This window comes from Microtus pennsylvanicus, chromosome 17 (genome assembly GCF_037038515.1).
Source record: "Microtus pennsylvanicus isolate mMicPen1 chromosome 17, mMicPen1.hap1, whole genome shotgun sequence".
NCBI classification, from domain to species: domain Eukaryota; kingdom Metazoa; phylum Chordata; class Mammalia; order Rodentia; family Cricetidae; genus Microtus; species Microtus pennsylvanicus.
Genome location: NC_134595.1, coordinates 3,118,130 through 3,138,617, shown reverse-complemented (window position 1 = coordinate 3,138,617; position 20,488 = coordinate 3,118,130). Strand labels below are relative to the sequence as shown.

General features: G+C 42.6%; 1 protein-coding gene across 3 annotated transcripts in view; it reads right to left on the bottom strand.

Annotated features, from left to right (window-relative positions):
- Positions 1–20,488, bottom strand: part of Pard3b (par-3 family cell polarity regulator beta) — a 1,014,383-nt gene that overhangs the window by 295,807 nt on the left and 698,088 nt on the right. For all 3 annotated transcript variants that reach the window (XR_012908166.1, XM_075951370.1, XM_075951371.1), the window contains exon 18: positions 20,037–20,274. Coding sequence is in view for 2 of the 3 variants with exons in the window: in XM_075951370.1 (XP_075807485.1) it covers positions 20,037–20,274 (238 nt within the window). In the remaining variant the exon portion in view is untranslated. The remainder of the gene's footprint in view (positions 1–20,036; positions 20,275–20,488) is intronic.

Sequence of the window (20,488 nt, the reverse complement as noted above, 5' to 3'; positions counted from 1 at the left end):
TTCAGTTGTCCGGGGGTGCTGGTTTGACTTTTTCTCTATGGAGATATTTTGACTTTGATTTCCAGAGCTATGAGGATGTTTTTAATGTGAGGAGAATCTTAGGAGACTGGATGATGGCCAAGGTTAAAGAAAGAAAAAAAATTAACAGAAGAAACAGAAGGATTTGGTCAAGTTTGCTTTTAGATGATGTACTTTTCTAGACTAATATTTTTGGTTGCAATTCATAATTTAAAATTGTAAACATAATATTTAACATGAGGCTCGGGTCTTATTCTTTCATTTTTTGAGGAATTTTTATGGTATTAGAGTGGCATATAAGCCCAAACTGGAAAACAAAGGGGAGAGAGGACAGAGCATATGGAATTGCCAATAAAGATGAAAGAGATCCACTTTCCTGCCTTGCTTAAGGAGAAAATCTTCTTAGAGGAGGAATTTTTAGTCTCAAACCAAGGTGAGTTGTTCACTATTATTTAGACCAAAGGACACACTGAGAATCAATGCCCCCCAATTCTGGTACTGCAAATATTCACAGATGTAGAGGGTAGCTTTCCTCAGTTCATTATTATAAAGTCAGCTTTTCATCCAGCTAACACTTCTCTCTGCAGCCCCACAGACCCCTCACTCTTATCATCAGTTTTGGCTAATGGCGAGGACACAGATGGCCATCAGAACACTTGGTGCATTGACGCAGTGGACAGAGGCATTCATCTCTCTGGCGATGCAGAATGTCTGAGGTCACACAGCAGAGCACACACCTGTGTCGTATGTTCACCAGGTATGCTGCAAGTGGTCTCGCAAGCTCATAGATCCGGGGATCTTTCACGACCAACTCTCCATGCCCTCCACACGTTGAAGACAGACTGGAGCCTTGGGGCACACCCGACTTACCCAGCCATACTCCGGATTGGCATTTGCCAGGCCACTCAGCATTGCTGAGTCAATGACAGCGCTGTGACAATAGAAGTTGGTTGGAAGCACACCACAATGTGTTCTCTGTGTCCTAAGTGCAGGCTCCTTCAGTGACATTGGGCAGGTTATCTCCGAAGAGCCTGGGGATTGATCTGCTCTACTTAGAAGTTTCTTTCGGGAGGGGATACTGGAGATGAAGTTGATAAAATCTGACCTGACTATGGTTGTAACCTCAAAATTAGCTCTGAATTCTAAATCCTGTTGGATCACTAATAATCTCCTATTTATAGGTCATCTTAATTAGATGGCGAGTTTAAGCATGGGCATCATGTTGTTTGTTTTTTTCTGGGTTTCCCCTGAGTAGGATTCAGTAGATATTTCAGTAATGAACTAATAAGCACTTTTTCTCACACCATTTTAGATGATTATTTTTCCTTATTTCCTTTGCAGACCTGGCGGTGTGGGGAGGAGGCATCCGTCCTACAACTTGTTCACAAACCTCCTTCCAGCGCTTAACAGCTATCTTCCTTGCTGTAGCTAACCTCATTTTTCCCCCAAAGCAATTTTGCCTCATTTTCTCTACAACTGTCCTCAGTGGACATGGGGAACAGTTCATTGCTATTGCCAGTTCATCTTTCAACCTTTTCTTCAAAGAGAAATTAAAAATAAGTAAATAAATAAATAAAGATAGTCCCAGTGCTGCTTACTCGCTCTGTCATTTTGGAACCACTGTTTTCATTAATTTCAATTCTATTATCCTGGATGACTAAAGGGCACAACACAGCGATATCCAAATAAGCCCACTCCAATTAGCACAATATACCAGCTAGTAAGTCAATGAACAAAAGCCTATTAAAGAACAACACAATAAAAAAGCACCGTGAGGGCCTTCCTTTGCTTAAAGGAATCCATCACCATCGAGAACACAAGGCAGACATGGGAAATTGAAATGGAAAATCCAGCCAAGCCATGGGAATAACTGAAGAAGAAAAGTCTGGCATTGAGAAGGAATCTTGACGGAAGAGAAATGCAGGCTCAAGAAACGCAGGTTCATAAATGAGGCTTGAGGGGAGCTTCTGAAGCCTGGCAGAATCGGGCTAACAAGAAGATCATTTTAAGGGAAGGTACCATCTGTGAAATAAACTAATCTTGTTAGAGTGGAGGGTTTGTAGAAAGGAAAAGCAGAAAGTGACAATACATAAATCTGGCCAAGAACAAAGAGGGCACTGAATGTCAGTAAAGATTGGGGATTATATGAGTCTTCCATTTCCAACTGAAGATCGTGGGTTCTGACTGCACCAGAACCACCAGAGATCTCAGACCACTGTATGAAGTGTAATAAATTCAAGTTTCTAATGATGAAATTAGGGAAGTAGCATTTCAGTAGGTCTAACAGGCAATTCTGGGATGCTGCCAGACTGTAAGGCAGCAGTATCTACAGCAAACTATTACTAACAGGCTCTATTTTAAGAACTTGTTAGTGTGAACTCTTTTTTCGTATATCTTCTCATTTATCCCACAGCAGATCTGGTAGGCGAATACTATTATTACTTCACAAAAGAGGCTAGTGATACACAGAGGTTAGGTCGTGGTTGGCAGATCATATTAGTTACACTTTTGTTATGAAAACTATGCAATTAAGGCAATATAAAGGAGAAAAGATTTACACTGTCTCATGGTTTCAGAAAGATCTCACTCAGTCCATCATGGTGGGAGAGGCACAGTTGTGGGAGCGTGTGTGCAAGAGGTACCTCCATCATCCTGCAGATGTGGAAGTATCACATGCAAAGGTCTCCCTGGACACCTACTTCCACCAGCCAAGTCCCACTCTGGAAAGCCTTCACAGCCTTCAACACATCACCATGGACTGGGGATCAAAGCTTGGAAGCTATTAGCCCAAGAGAAGACATTTAAGATTCAGATACAAGGGCGTATGGCTAGAAACAAGCACCACTGAGATTTGTGCCAAGTGAAATTTCAAAAGATCTGCCCTTTGCGACCATGTTCTGTTACATTTTACCATGGAGGTGTCTACTAAGTATATGATGACGATAACTGTGCTAGGATGAACTGAAATGGAGAAGGAGAAAAGCGGGCAATCCGGTCAGGGAGGTTTTCAACCAATGTCGTTGTGAACAATCAATCAAATTACAGTGCTGAGAGTGGCAGTGGAGCAGATGGTCCAGATGTGAAAGGCAGTACTTTTCACATATCAGAAGAACTAACTGGTAGGTGGGTGGGGCTGGGGAGGCAGGACGTATCCCAGATGTCATGGGATTCCTGATATTGCCTCAGACATAATTAGGAAAGTCAACATAAACTGAGGACTTCAATAGGCAGATTCCAAATCAGATTTTAAACTTGTTGAAGCTGAAGTTGAAAGCAGACAACAGTTGGAGAAGCAAACTGGATTGTCTCTAAAGCCGTGGCTACTAAAGTCCAATAGTGTTCACACACCTACTATCTACTTTCTGTTTCGGGTAACGTATCTCCTAGCTGTTTTTAATTGTTCTGAGGAGTCCTTTTCTTGTTCTGTGAGAATAGTCACAGTTATTGTGCTTGAGATTGGAATCTTTTTATTTAATTGTGACCTGGATCATGTTAATAAATTACTATGATGTGGGAGTGTCATATATCAATCTGTTGATTTCATTCGTTAAGCAATAAAGAAACTGCTAGGCCCATTGGATAGGCCCACCCTTAGGTGGGTGGAGTAAACAGAACAGAATGCCGGGAGGAAGAGGAAGTGAGCTCAGACTCCGCAGCTCTCCTCTCCGGAGCAGACGCAGGAGAGACGCCATGCTACCTGCTCCAGGGAAGACGCACACTATGAAGCTCTGACCCAGGATGGACTTAGGCTAGAATCTTCCCGGTAAGACCGGTGCTCACAGATTGTTAGAGATGGGTTGATTGGGATATCAGAATTAGCCAGTAAGGGCTAGAGCTAAGGGCCAAGAAGTGATTAAATGAATACAGTGTCCGTGTAATTATTTCAGGTAAAGCTAGCGGCTGGGGTATTGGGGACGCAGCCCCGCCGCCCTCCTAATTACAACAAATGGCGCCCCACGTGATGGACTAAACCCACTTAAAAAACCTGAGAAGGCTTAAAAATAAGGGAGAGAGAGTTTAACACAGATTTTTGCTGTTTGTTGGTGGCGTGCTGTAGAGAGATTTCCTGATTCGGCAACAGCAGCAGAAAAAACGCTGTGTCATTTCAAAGCGTGGCTTCCTGGGGCTGTGCCGCCAGTGCAAACTCTGGCTTTATGTTTGTGTTCCCGCTTGGGATCTGAAGGAGAGTGCTCTGAGACCGTGACGATGACTCAGAGCTCCCCGCCTGCTCCTGGGAAGAAGGCAGAATCAGGCTTAGGCAGGCAGAAGAGCATGGCGGATTCCTGCCGCCATACAGAGACGTGTTTTCAGACTGCACAGTGCTCTGCGTGTCAGATTTGGATGTAACTTGGATGAAAAGAATTTCTGTTTTGCGTGCTCAGTCTCAGAATTAAAGTGCTGAGTGCCGCTCCTACCTGGTGGCCCCAGAGCTAGCACAAAATGGTACGTCCTCCATTTTGAAATTTTCCTGACTCAGCTTCAGCTGCAAATCCCTACAGCTCATTAAGAGGTCCTGCCACGAAACACTTAAATGGTGTTGACGAAAAGCTGAACGCATGCTTTTCGGTTTTCAACCTTAGCAGGAAAAAAGCTGCGCCGTTTAAAAATGCCAGCTTTCTGGGCTGTCCTGCCAGGGCAAACTCTGACTGTTTGAGGCAGGAGGGCCGGCTACCGAGAGAGGACTTGAGTGTTGTCTGTTGTAGCTTGCTGGCTGGCAGGGACCTTGAAACGCCATAGAGGTGTGGCCGTAAACATGGCTACAGCCAGTACCTCAGCCATGAGGCTGGAAAGCTAAGGAATGGACTGGATCTAGCTGGCAAAGCCATGGCTTTAATTCTACTGATATTGCTTGCTAAATTAAGGACTCATGTGGTCAGAAAAAGAGAGATATACAGTAAAGAGAGATTCAAAGACAAAATTTCTAAATGGTTTACTGTGTGTTAAAAATATATGCAGACTAAAAGTTAAAATTCTTAAAGTAAACCTCTGTGAGTTCAAGGTGTGGTAGCACACGCCTTTAATCCCAGTGCCTAGAAGGCAGAGACAAACAGGTCTCTGAGAGTTCAAAGACAGCCTGGTCTACAGACGAACGCTCAAAAAGCAAAAAGTTAACCTAGGAATGTCACAGCTTAGATTCTTAAGCGTCTAGTGATTTAAAGGTGTAAATCAAAAGTGCTCCTGGATAGTAAAAAATTGCAGATTCACAATAGGACAGATTCAGACCACTAAATGAATCACACTGTTGGATGAATATACGTAGGCTTGGGAGAGAGAAGAAAAAGAATATAGAGAATAAAGTTAATGGTTTAAAAAGAAAAAAGTAAAAGTAAAGTCTTTAAAGAGACAGAGTACAGATACTTATAGACATAAATAAAAATAAGCCGCGTAAAGATGGAAAATTCACAGAGAGTCTGGATTATGTACATTGTGTTTTCTTTAAAATTTTTGACTGTGAAGGAGCTAAGTACAGACAGACATTTCATTATATGGACTGCCAAATGGAACCAGAACGGATATGATAAGGGTATTACGATTTCAAAATTTGGGTCTAAGGATATGATGCTTTGGAGAGAGTCTTCTTTTGTTTTCACAGAGGATGAGACCCTGTTCATTTCTTCTATTCCGATTTGGTATGATGGACCACGTCCTCCTGAAGGTTTGCTGTGAACATCTTCAGAAAATTGCTTCGCTCAACTGCCAACTGAGATGAAACTAGCACACAGGTTATACCATGAAAGACCTAATTAACGACGCCCCCATTCAGCAGGAAGCAGTTTGGAGAGAAAAAACTGCGCCCATGTTCCCAAATATGGTTTATAAATGTTCTTTTACATTTAAAGGGGGAAATGATATAGGTATGAATAATTTGCATTGGTATGGATTTTAAGGTCAATTTTGTTATATGTATATGTATTTCTTGATCTTGATTAAGGTATTGTGATTAATGGATAATTATCGATAATAGTAAAGCTTGTAGTCATGTTGGTTAGATTTTCTAGATATATAGAGATATATTTTAGATAGGCATTCTTCATGTCTTTCAAAGATTACAGAATAGGACATTTAATGTTTTAATAACTGAGGACTTTTCATGACAATGAGACACTCTGCTCCTGGCAGCACCAATCTACTTCAAGAAGAAGATGGGCATCGAAGAGAATCCTTATGGAGTTTGATAGCCATTTGGGCAAGAAACTGCTCTTGCCTGGACTATTGCATAAACTGAACACAGAGAACCCACAGAGAGAGGACTACTGAACTTGCCTAAGGTGAGATGATCTTTCGGGGTTCCTGATTCATGAAAGAGTCTGCGAGACATTCTGCAGGACACAACAGATAGTGACTGAACTGACCTTGAATTTTCCTGCTTTATGGAAATGTCTGCTGGATACCATGGGCCTGAAGGCTGAAGATGGATGCCCCAACGGTACAGAGGAACTTTGGGTGACTGTCCAGGCAGCGAGATGTCTCTGTCATTTCTCGAGTTTTAAAAGTTGCTTTTTTCTTGTTTGCTTATGTAGTATTGTATCTTTCTGGAGTCTTTGATGGAGTTAAGAATAGTTAGTTATAGTTATAGTTTTCCTTAGTTATGATAAAGATTATTGTAACTTTTACTTGATAACTGTTTCGTTATATGTAATTTTGCTATGTTAAAGTTAAAGCCTTTCTTTTTTGTTTAAACAGAAAAAGGGGAAGTGATGTGGGAGTGTCATATATCAATCTGTTGATTTCATTCGTTAAGCAATAAAGAAACTGCTAGGCCCATTGGATAGGCCCACCCTTAGGTGGGTGGAGTAAACAGAACAGAATGCCGGGAGGAAGAGGAAGTGAGCTCAGACTCCGCAGCTCTCCTCTCCGGAGCAGACGCAGGAGAGACGCCATGCTACCTGCTCCAGGGAAGACGCACACTATGAAGCTCTGACCCAGGATGGACTTAGGCTAGAATCTTCCCGGTAAGACCGGTGCTCACAGATTGTTAGAGATGGGTTGATTGGGATATCAGAATTAGCCAGTAAGGGCTAGAGCTAAGGGCCAAGAAGTGATTAAATGAATACAGTGTCCGTGTAATTATTTCAGGTAAAGCTAGCGGCTGGAGTATTGGGGACACAGCCCCGCCGCCCTCCTAATTACAACATTACTATTTTGATATCACCTTAGGAGAGGAAAATTCAATAGATAACAATAATAAATATGGTTCTATAGGGTATTTGTATTCACAGCGTCTAGGTGGCCAGTGACTAGGACATTTTGGAGGCTAACACGACAGTAGTGATGAAGGAGGAATCTTGGCAACAGCATCAGGTTGAGCTGTGGCTTTAGGCAGACTACTTTGTGCTGCAATTATCTGTGACGAAAACTGCGATTTAACACATTCATGTCCCAAGAATGTTGAAGATGGACATTAGTAAATTATATTGAAGTTTTTAGATAAAAAGTGCAAACCAAAGATCTGATTCTACCCTATCCCGGACAAGCTATTAAATCCTAACATGTCATTTCCTAATAGTAATAAGCAAACATCTCACAAGGACATGACATTGTGCTGGACATGGCAAGGCATATTAGGCAAATGCATTCCCACTGGGAACTTCAAGTGTTTGTATATACAGATAAAACTGTTGTTAGTATGCTTTATTAGTTACTTAACATGAGTATGCAAATAGGTCCATCAGGAAATTGTCTACATTTTATTAATCTAGCATCTTAAATGATTATATTTCATCTTAAATGCTAATGACATTTATTTATGATTGTGTACCTTCCATTTTAGTGCCCGTGAAAGTTCTTTTTAGCATATCAATTGCTTTAAAAGTTAAAGCACTGGACTTTCGTCTTGATCTGCTAACAAATCTAAACCTCATTATCCCAGAATGAGATAAAGTGGTCTATTCTTCTTCAGTGCTGTTGTGTCATTTGCATTAACGCAATGGGAGTTGTGCAGGCATATTAAGAGCAGAAGGGACCCTAATTAAACAAAATAAGCCTTTTAGTTGACACCCTATGTGATCATTCTTTATTGTGATAACTAGGAGAAAATCAAATCACCCTACTGTGCTGGGCAGTGGAAAACAAAAGCTCCAGAATAATCAAGATTACACAGAGTAGGAAGGGAAGGCAACGAGCAGCAATCAGACTCTGAAAAGAAGGTAGTCATCCATTTTCATATTAATAACTCTGTACAGGCCCTGATCTGTCCATGAACACACATTCAGCAAACAGAGGGATAAACAAACACTTGTAGACAAGCTTGAGAGCTGAGAAAAATTGTTATTAAAGTTATAGTGCGAACAATCCGGCCTGCTGGGAACCCCAGCATCTCCTTTGTCTGCACTTGGCCCATCTGATGAGTATCCCTTCTGTCCCAGGTTCTTCTTTTAGTTGAGTAATGAACACTAGACAAACTGCCCTGATTGGGTTTGATTCAAAATCAACCTTCATGTAACATTTTAGTGACTATCCACGTAGATTTCTCCATCACTTCCATCACTTGTCCCATTCACACATTCCTTTACACTCTCCTGTCCACAATCTGTTCACATCATGGTGCTAATATTCCCCTCTTGTGCTCAGCTGCAGACCAATAAAAAACTCAGATGTATAACATGAAAATGTATAAATATTATCAGCTATCATACCACTGAGTTAAATGGAAGCCAAATATCTGAATATTACAGCCTCTATTTTGCAATTCCATTACAAGCTTGAACAACTACTGCTCATAAAGAGTACATTCCCAGCTTAGACCTGCGATAGTAATACTGGAAAGAAAAGAAGTGAGGGACATGGCTTTTTCAACTTGAATTTAAAAATTAAAAAAAACAACTGAGCTATCTCCACAACCCCCTAACGTAAATAATTCAAGATGAACTCAGAGGAAATCCAGTTACAAAGATAACAACTGTCCTCCATGCTGACAGGCTTTCACATCTGCTTGGTTCCCTTGCAGTCAGGGCAGCCAGGAGAACAATGACAGCTACCCTTACAGTGGTAAGCAGTGCTCACAATACACTGTTTTCTTCTATACTCATGCTTCTTACAGGTTCAGTATTTCCAGCAACTTGATCCTGAACAGTCATCCTCTCTTAGTGTAGACCTTTATCTAACCTGAAGCCAAATTAAGAACGTTGGCTTTCATTTTTCATTTGAGATTTCATGTTTAAAATGGCATGAACCTCGCGAAGCAAAGCACCCGAACTCTAGCCTGTGGCCGCCCCTTTGCCTTTGGGGAGATGACTGGTAAGTTTTCATTGGACTGGTTGTGCTCATAAAGCTGAAGGGCTGCCCAGATGTTTACAGCTGCTCTCTGGAAAGCGGTAACGACAGCCTGCGGCCACATTACAGTCATTGTACACTAGACCTGTAACAGCCAGGATGGAATCAAGACAGAGAGGACAAATGTACCACACATGCCATGCCCTGGTGACTCGAGTACTCAGTCTCTACCTAACCCAACTTCAGAATCAAGTCCAAATGAATCTTCATGAGCAACATCAGGGCAAACATGGGCTAAGAAATATCTGGGTCAGGACCATCCACCCACTCTGCACTGAGATTGCACAGAAAACGGAGGGAAGGAAACAAAATAACGAGCAGCTGGGCGAGTCTCCTTCCGATTTGTACTCAGCACAGCAAGTCTGGTCTTCCACCCAGCTGTTACGCAAAGCTTGAGAACCGTTCACAGTTACATTTGGAAAGGGGTGGCCCAGAGCATATGAAATAGAAATGAGCGAATGATTTGAGCAATGCCATTTCTTCCTGTTCTTTATTATGGGAACTGTTCAGGTGAAAGAAAAAGCACCATGCCCATTTCAATTCCAAAACAGCAATTTGGGAAAAATGAAACGGGGGAAGGGAAAGTTTGTGGACTCCAAGTATGTTTAGCTTGCGACAAAGGATCTGTCCAGAGTAAATCCAAAGCTGGGAAGCAAGGAGAGATGCCTCTAATTTCATAAAGGAAAATGCTCAAATGGGCATTGGGTGCATGAACGAAGTGGGAAATGATAGTCCAAACCACAGGGAGACATCACCTCAAACTCAGAGTAAGGTTATGAGACAAGAGTAGTGGCAAGCACTGGTGAGACACACTTGCCATCCTAACACTTGGGTGGCTGAGAAAGAAGGGTCTCACAGAGAGTGAGTCCTTATCCCAAGTGAAACAACGCAAAACCCAACAGAAACCACTACTGGAAAAACCAAGCAGAAGCGTGAGACCTTGCATACTGTTGGTGGGAATGTGCATCGGTGTGGCTAGTACTGAAAACATTATAAAGATTTACTACAACATTGAACCTATAATGATATTAAGGCTGAAATTCCACTTCTGGAAATAAGTTTAATAGAAATGAAAAGAGTATATCAAAAACACACCTACCCCTCCTGATTATTGCATCACTATTCATAATTGCCAAGGATCAGAAATAAATTAAGCCTTGTCTAGCTGAGAAGTGGATAAAAGAAATGTAACATGCTTACTTTCTGTTTCTCTCTCGCACACACACACACACACACACACACACACACACACACACACTACTATTTAATATTAAAGAAGGAGACACTCCTGCCATTTGCATGCGAGCAGGAATTCGGGAGAGACTGATTGGAACTGCAGTGATGTGGAGAAGTTGGATTGTTGCAGGGCTAGAGACTAATTATAACTTACCTTGGGCTAGCTTTAGGTTTCCAAATAGCCATTCCTTGCCCATTTCTGTGTCAGAACTAACATTTCGTGACTAATAGAGGAAATGCTTTTGGAGTTTGTTAACTTATCCGAGCACTGGATCCCACTAACTCCGAGCTAACCATGCCGTCCTGTAGCATCTCAGGCCTATGGGACAACTCCTCATCTTGCTCTAACTGCCACTCTAAAGCACCCACCAAATTATTTTAAAATGGCTTTGATTTATGACTTTCATAAAACTGGTTCCACAGGGGAATGTGAAACCTGAAGTAACCTAGCTCAGTGTTTTCTGAGTCCAGGTCACTCAGAGTTGGCCCTCGAATAAACTCTGCTTCTTTGGATGTAAGAGCTGTGTCCTTCCAGAGGCAACATGAAGAAGCTTGGAACACGTTCTTACAGAAAGATAAGTGTAGTATAGAAGAGTGTAATTCACGGGAACAAGAGAGTGGCTCTTACCAGAGGCCAGGGGTGTGAAGGTTGAGATGTTGTTGTTGAAAGACACCCAATTTCAAGAGGGTGAGACTAGCAACTTGGAGAGAAATGCTGTTGTAGCTAGGGTTCCTATGGCTGTGAAGAGACACCATGGCCACAGCAACACTTATAAAGGAAAACATTTGATTGGGGATGGCTTGAATTTTCTGAGGTTCAGTCCATTATCATCACGGTGGGACATAATGGTGTGCAGGCAGACATGGTGCTAGAGAAGAAGGTGAGAGTTAATGCATCTTGCTCTACAGGCAACTGAAAGTGGTCTAAGATACTGGGCAAGCTCGGTCATATATTACACCCCAAAGCCTGACTTTGTGGTAACACACTTTCTTCAACAAGGCCATACCTACTCCAACAAAGCCACAGTTCCTAAGAGTGTCACTCCCTATGAGGTTATGGAGGCCAATTACATTCAAAGAACCACAAGGATATTTATATACACAGAAATGATAAGTGGGTAACGTTATGCATGTGTTAGTGTGTATCACTACCTCACAATGCTTCCACCTATCAAAACATGTTGTATATAATAAATATATGTAATAATTTTGTGGACTTAATGAACCAAGTATGTCCCTTAGTGTAGGCAAAACTTAGAAACTATGCTTCTAGGGTTTAAATTTTCTTTATGATTTATAAGTTAGGATTAAAGAAAAAGAGAGCTAAGCAATGTCTGAAGCTGAGTGAAGAAGAGGTGATGCGGGAAGAGTAGAGCTGATACAAAGAGCTTCAAATCAACGTCATCACTCAGGTTTGCAGACCACTGCTCTCAGAATGTCTAAGTCAGCTGCATCGGGACACTGTGTACCTCAGACACTCTTTGTGTACTCTACAGGTTGCTTTTTGTTATAGTTGTACATGAAATTGATTTACAAAAAAAACTTTGTAGATCCCTATGCTTAATAAAAAGGAAGGAAAAGGAAAGAAAGAAGGCATAAAGTGACCTGGTCTCTGTGTTGGTGTGCTCCTTTCAGATAACATATCTTCTGAAAATTCCAAGAAGCAGATGCAGACTGTTAGGTCACAGACAGATACAGGGGGAGAGGATGCCAGCGCCTCTGCCATTTCCCCCTGGCACCTACTGCGCCCTGCTGCAGTCCTCTCTACTGCGCCCTGCTGCAGTCCTCTCTACTGCGCCCTGCTGCAGTCCTCTCTACTGCTCTCGGTTGAGCGTATATCCTCCGCTCTCTCCCCTCCACTAGGATGGAAATCCCATAGGCCTAGGTTCTCGCTTAGAATCGGGTTAGTCCAGAAGGCACTGCTCGATACCTGAGCTGTCTAGGAGAATGTTGCTTTGTTCCCTGAGGACTTCATAGTTAAAAACATTTTGGATGTTGATGTGACATTTTCCTTGTTTTGTATTAAACACACCAAAAGACACTCACTTTTGTCTTTGACTTTTCCTTTCTTTATTATGACAGGAAAGTCCCGTAATAGCTGAGACTAACTATTACCTATCCAGTTCCTAGGATAACACCTGATGGAAAAATAGGGCTGTAATAAATACTGTTGAGTAACAATAGAATGATTATGAATGTATTTGGCAAAGATGAAGAGGTCAATAAATGTTATTAATTGAATTATTATGGGTCAACAAAATTTTAAAGTAGACAAAATTTAAACACCTTCCTAACAGCATGATACACACTTTATTAGTCTATCAGGAACAGCTAACTAGACACAATTCCTTTAGGACAAAAACCTAGAAATGGTATAGAGAAATGAACTTAATGGGCTGGGGAGATGGCTTAGTTAGTAGTGGTGGCTGAAGGAACTGACTTCAGATTCCTAGCACACACAGGAAAAGAGAGGTACACACCTATAATCCTAGCACTGGGGTGGAAGGGCTGAGGATTCCTGTGACCTGTAAGGTTTGCAGTGTAGCTCAGTCAGTGAGCTCCATGTTCAATGACAAACCCCGCTTCAAGAAAAAAACAAGGTGGACAGGAACTAAGAAAACACTTGGAATCAACATCTGGCTTCTAGATATTTGCCCCCCCCCATACAATCCATTCACACACACCAGAACACACACCAAAACATGTGCACACACATGCACGCGCACACACATAAGGAAAATGAATTTGTACAGCTTTAAGCCTTTCACTCAGTTTCCCAAACATGGGATTGGAAAAGTGACCTAAACTCTCAAGAAAAGACAGTAGAAGCTGTTATATAAAGGGATTCGTTAGAAACACTAAGAATTTCATTTGAGGACTACAAGAGATTGACAAGATTATTAAGCAATCAAGAAATTAGGTGGTAATCTCTGGCTTTTCCACTCTAGGTGATATTACTATGGTCAAAAGAGATTTGGGACTGACAGCCTGAAACTTGTCTACTGAAGGTTTGAGCTCTGCTCTTTGATCATTGGAGTCTTGAATGGCCTTTCTATAGAAGTGTCTTGAAGAACATGATACCTAAGGAAGTCAAGTTCATAAAGCAAAAATAAAGAAGTACCTTGACAGATAGATCAATGGAGATCCCAAGTCCCACACCAACGTTTTCCTCTGAATGCAAGCTGCTTTTGGTAAAACAGTTTCCATCGATGACCAGATTCAGGAGCTGCTAACTCCATCCTAAGTTTTCCTCCCAGCCTTGCAAATGCAGGCTGGAACTTAACAGACACACTGCCTTCCTGCACTGATGGCAGTGAGCACACCTGCTATGTCTTACGAGCAGAGAGCAGGTGATTCCCATGTGCCTGTGTAGATCATTCCTGCACCGAGAGTAGAGTACTGAGAAGGCATGTGTAAAACCCTGCACTCTTTCTCAGCAGCCTTCTGTGTGCTTGCTTGAGTCTTCCTTTCCTTCTAAGCCTTTTCCTGATTTCTATATCAAACTGAGCAAAAGATTAATAGCAAACTCATGGAAGGTCTCTCTCAGCCACAAGCAAGCAGAGTTTATGAAGTAACAGCCAAAGTTAGAAGGTTCTGGAATTGAGCTTTTTCCCACAATAACCCATAACCCTTGCAAGAGCCAGACATGACTTATGCAAGGAGGTAATTTAAAATCAGCAAATCATAACAATATACAAACTAGACAATGGGTGGAAAGATGAATGGAATTGACTTCCTATAACTTTCCAGTAGGAACAGGTGTGGGTGAAATAATGAATTAGTTAATAAACACTCCCACTCTCTGTCACCAACATGAGTGGAACAGCCAACATCAGCACAGTCAAAACGCTTGGCTCTTTAGAAGCAAGAACAAGGCCACAGCTAACACATTACAATTCGAGGATAAGGGAGGGGACAGAATTTAAGAACCCCCCCTAACTTCCTTGGCCAGCTATCACTGTCCATGGACTAACTGTAGAAGCTACACCAGAGCTCATGTTTAGGAATGTATTAGGGCAGTGCAGACAATGGAAAAAATAATGCATATTTAAGTCACATCTAACTCTGCGAGAACCTTAGAGCAATCAATCGCTTTTAAATAAGAAAGAAACTAAGTCAATAGCATCTGAACAACAGATGAGAATTAAAGCAAAATCTGTTGGCTAATGGTAACAGCTTTTGTGTTCTTTGTTGCTGAAAGCGTGCATATAGCAGTAACTCCAATATGCTCACCAGCTCGGATGCAAAAGGCTATGGAAAACAGTTGCTATTTTTATCCCGAAGATAAAATCTAACCCCACCTCTCAGCTCTTAATTTTGCTAGAGTAGTGAAAGGGAGCAAGAGCCAAGTGCTGTGGGTCTGGAGAATCCAGGGCCTGTGGCTCCTACTCTGTGGAAATAGGGAGCGTACTGGGAAGAAGGAAAGAGATAGCCCCGTACTGGACAAGAAACACCTGGAGCCATGTAACAAAAAATACAGTCAGGATTTAACTTGACGACAATCTCAGAAATAGGCCATGTGAGTCTCTGAGAGTTTTCCATATTTACAGATTACTGCAGTTAAATCATGTTTATAGTTTTTTCTTTAATATCCCAAAGAGGAAACTTGTCCTTATAAATTATCATGGCATTGTAAAAGCAGTAATAATACTTATGATAATGACTGTGCTGGTTTCGTTGATACTGTAAGCAATTAGTACAATCTTAGTGGCTTGAATAACACATACGGATGAAAATTAAGGGGCTAGCCAGAGGACATCATTTCCTTGTTCTTCCCAGTGTACACAGGCTGCTCATTTCCTGGGCTCATTTCCCCTCTTCCACTTTCACAGCAAGCGTGCTGCATGTTTTTGCACCATGCTTCCTTGTCTTCCACCTAGGCTTGTAAGGCCCTGTGACTCGACGGGCTCACGGAGGAAACTCAGGACAGCGGCCTTATCTCCGGGTGGCAGAGCTGCCGTCCTCTTGCCTTCTGCAACCTTAATTCTCCCTTGTCAAATGACACATATACAGATGCTGTGGGATATTTAGGGACATTTTGTTCATTACTGAATATATATTACCTGTGAAACATACTTCTAAGTAGATTATATAATTAATCGAATATATTTTCCACTGTGGTAGTAGAGCCAATTAATATTCTCAGTTTTCAGAAGAAGAAACTAAAGTGAAGAGATTAGTTTGCTTAATATTCCCTAGCTGGAGTGTGCAGGGGCTGAGGTTTAGATCAGAAGTCCTCATGCGGAGCCTGAACTTGCAACCATTCAACTCCATAGCTTCACAGACAAAATTCTCACATGATTTACGGTCATAATTATTGCCAGCATGCTTACATTAGAGACTACGACTTCCTTTACTAGAAATATTTTATGTATTTATTCACCTTAGTGTATGCATACGTACACAGATGCTGTCCATTCATGAGTGTATGTGTATTCACGCAGGCATGTGTGCATACGTATGTGAGAGTGAGTGTGTAAATGTGTGTGCACATATGGGAAAGCCCAAAGTTGAAGCTGAATTTTTCCTTGATTGCTCTTCACCTTGCACATAGAGACAGGGTCTCTCAGTTGAACCCAGAATGTGCTAATTTGATTCGTCTAACTAGCCAGCTTACACTGAAGATCCTGTCACCCCCCAGGGATCATAGGAGGGCTACCCTGTTGTGCACTAGAGTATTTGCTTACTCAAGCAAATATGTGTTACGTTTAGTTGTGCTGGAGAATAAGTGTTTAACTATGTAAAGATGTGTTGCTCTTTCATCTTGCCTGCTTAAGGTACCTGATTGGTCTAATAAAAAGCCAAAAGACCAATAGGTAGGCCTTGGAGATATAGATGGGGTTTGTGGGCAGAGAGAAAAGGAAAGCCAGCCAACTAGGGCCAGCCAGCCATCCACAGAGGAATGGAAAGCAGGGTGGACAGTGTGTAGGTGAGGTAAACAAGCCTCGGGGCAGCACAGAGATGAACAGAAATGGGCTAATTGATGTAAAAGAAAAAGTTAGCTAGAAACAGGTATAAGACGAGTCTGAACATTCATAGTTGACAATAAGATTCTGTGTCTTGATTTGGGAGCTAGTTGGCAGTTCAAGAAAGTCTGCTACACTACCTGCCCAGGGTTTGTGTGTATTCCGAGGATTTGAATTCTGACCTTCATATTGGCATACAAGCCATCTCCCCAGCATCAACCGCTTATGGCATCTGATGAGAATAATAATGATACCTGGGCTCCAAAATTTAAGGTGACAAAGGAAGGGCAACATCTAGATGGCCCAGACGGGAGAGTCACTCGACTATAGTCTAGCCTAGAGTCACGCTGAGCAGAAAAGGCACTGCCTTAGACTGGGCCCCTGAAGTGCACTAAAACCAGGACGTGGCCACTTGGATACATATTACAAGATCAAAATGGACAAGTTTTTAAAATATTAGGAGGTTCACAGTAAGCAATCAGGTGCAGTCCTGTCACCTTGAGACACAATGGTGAAGAAGTCTCTTCTCCAGTCACTCTGGAAGAAAGCTGCTTGCGGTAGCCAATCCACTTTGCGGTCCCTGCTTTTGCTCTCTTCATTCCTTCCCTGTTTATTAAGCCCACCCCTTCTGCTTAGCTTGTCCGTATGTCTTTCTTCTGTAGGTGAGATTCACAAACCAAAACAAAAGATTTGATCTTTAAATTTGAAATCTTTTTTATTATTATCCAATGATTTCTAGGGTGGTATTGGACTTGCTAGAGTAACGAGAATGGCTCCCACAGACTCACACGTTTGAATGTTCTGTTTCTAGTTGGTAGAATTCTTAAAAGAGTAGGAGGTGTGGCCCCGTTAGAGGGGGTGGCCTTTGAGGTTTCAAAAGAAGCCTGCCATTCTTAGTGCTCTCTCTGCTTCCTGATTGTAGTTTTATTTATTTATTTTTTTAAAATTTATTTATTTATTGAAGATTTCTGCCTCCTCCCCGCCACCGCCTCCCATTTCCCTCCCCCTCCCCCAATCAAGTCCCCGTCTCTCATCAGCTCGAAGAGCAATCAGGGTTCCCTGACCTGTGGGAAGTCCAAGGACTGCCCACCTCCTTCCAGGTCTAGTAAGGTGAGCATCCAAACTGCCTAGGCTCCCCCAAAGCCAGTACGTGCAGTAGGATCAAAAACCCATTGCCATTGTTCTTGAGTTCTCAGTAGTCTTCATTGTCCGCTATGTTCAGCGAGTCCGGTTTTATCCCATCCCATGCTTTTTCAGACCCAGGCCAGCTGGCCTTAGTGGGTTCCCGATTGAACATCCCCATTGTCTCAGTGTGTGGGTGCACCCCTCGTGATTGTAGTTTTAATATGTGAGGTCTCGGCTCTTCCTGCCACCATGCCTTTCTTCCACTGCCATGGACTCTAACTCTTTGAAGTCTAATTAAACACTTTTTTTTATAAGTTGTCTTGGTGCCGGTGTTTTATCACAGCAACAGAAAAGTAACTAATAGAGGTAACCTCAGCAAGGCTCCACAGCAGCTCTTATTACAATGTGTCCAGGGGCAAAGTTGCTACTGGGACTATAAGGCACATACTGGAAGCAGCATTACTGGAACACTGGCTGTGTAATGGGATGCTCAGAGCTGGCCCTACTATTTTTTTTTTTTTTTTTTTTTGGTTTTTCGAGACAGGGTTTCTCTGTAGCTTTGGTGCCTATCCTGGAACTAGATCTTGTAGACCAGGCTGGCCTCGAACTCCCAGAGATCCGCCTGCCTCTGCCTCCCGAGTGCTGGGATTAAAGGCGTGCGCCACCACGGCCCGGCTGGCCCTACTATTTTTGTCCTTTAAATGTCATTTTGTTGTTCTAAGGCTCTCTCTCTCTCTCTCTCTCTCCACATACACACTCAAACACACACACACACACACACATACACACACACGTGTGGAAGAAGGAAGAAAACAGGAAGGGAGGGAAGGAAAGAAGGAATAAGAGAATTGAATTATCTTTTCTATCCAAAATTATTAGTTGAAGATTTCACACTGAAAACAACTGGTATCCCCCAGCGTGTTTAAGAGACAGATACTCCAAGGGTTTTATACAATTTGCTTAAATACGTCATTTGTCATCCATAGCAAAGAAGGATGGAGACTGGTAGTCTTGACAGGGAATTATAGAAATAGAGTCATGGAATGGGTACCTCTACTTTACTTCCTGCCCCAACCCACTTTCCCTCCTGCCTAAAAGAAGAAAAAGGGTACAAGAAAATCCTAGAATTAGGAAGTGACTTTGTAAACTCTTCTGCTTTGTGAGCAGCAAACATTTTCTGGTCTTCCCCCTTGACCTAAGCATGACAGCATGCTTGAGGGAGTCTGGCATGTCCTAGGGAGGAAGGCAAACTGGGGCCCTAGAGAAGTCTTGGGGAGCAAGGCTAGTATGATATCCATGTGGTAGGGGGCAGGGAAGAAATGGGAGCAACTGCACTTGAGTGATGTTGGAGGGGTAAAGACAGGTGATGGTAGAAGGCTGGGCAGGTGCTGCTGTAGCGACCACAGAGTTAAGCTTTCTCTGGTTCCATCTAAGAAGTCTAAGTAGATGATGATGATGATGATGATGATGATGATGATGATGATGATGATGATGTCGCTGCCGCTGCACCGCTGACGCTCAGGTCACTGACTTCTCTCACCATCTAAAAAGCTTGGATAAGGGGACTCTATGCATACTACCCAAGGTAAGCGATCCTCAGGAAGTCAGCCATGGAAATGAGTTCTACCAGCAGCAACTGTTACACTAACAGGCTTGCTCCTGAACAATCCACAGAGGTGTTCATGAAGGAGCCCTAAGCCAGTTAAAACCTCCTCCTTTCCCTGCACATGGCTCCACAGACAGGGAAGTTATGCTCGGGGACAAGGTATATTCTAGTTACATGGAACTAGTGGTGTAAGCCTCTGACCAAATGACCAGAAATCAATCAGATCATGGGAAACCGGAATGAGGAAAGATAGTTTCTGCAGAGTGTTATTCTGACTGTGTGCTGCTTAGTGCTTTGGCTGCCGAATCTACCACACACGGCATCTCATCTTCCAGGCCCACGGGGCCCCACAGGAAGGAATGATGCTAGCCTCAGTCTGAAAGAAGTAGAAGGAAGGTGTGTGAGACTTATGACTGCGATGTGGAAGGTCAGGGATTGAGCCCAGCATCATACGGCCCTCATTGCAGGGCCATCTCTACTGCATCAGAAGCCACAGGATGAGATATAAGCTAGTCTTTTGTTTTCACCGTGCACAGGGACACTCAGGGAACACTTCCTCTGCCCTACTTGGCTCTGGCCTCTTAACAACAAGCTTACGACCGCTGCCTGTCATCATCACAATCTTCAGGGGACACCCAAAAGGCTTTTTGTGCTTCCTTTGCAAAAAATAAAAATAAAAACCAGAGTCATAGCCTTGATTTTTATGAGTATAACTGAAGATGAGAGGACACTCGAACCTTTTTCAGAACATACACAAAGGAGTGATTTAGCTGGGAGAAGCAAAGCCAAGGACTTGGGCAGCCGGCCCTTACCTCAGCATGGCACCGAATCCCTTCCTCTTCATTTTCCTCTCTGGATCTTCACTCTCCTCTTTCTGCTTTTTTTCCTTGATTTTCAGCTTGCCCTTTCCCTTTTTCTTCTCCTTCTCCTTTGGCTTTTTTACTTTCCTGCCTTTATTTTCCATATTGTCTAGTTCGGGGTTTCCTTGAGTGGTAGACTCACAATTCAGAGCTCCGTGGCCAGAGTGCGAGCTCTTATCAGAAAGACCGTCTGTAGGGAGAAAAGCTACTGTCAGTGGTCAGGGTACTTATGGTTAGGGTATATGTATCTTATCAGAGAGACCATCTGTAGAGAGAAAAGGCACTATCAGTGGTCAGGGTATATATATATCAAAATGTAAAATGCAGAGGGACGAATAGAAGTGCTCAGTGTTCTACCTGACCACGTGGCTACTTGCACCCTTTGAAGAAGGACTTCCCAGTCC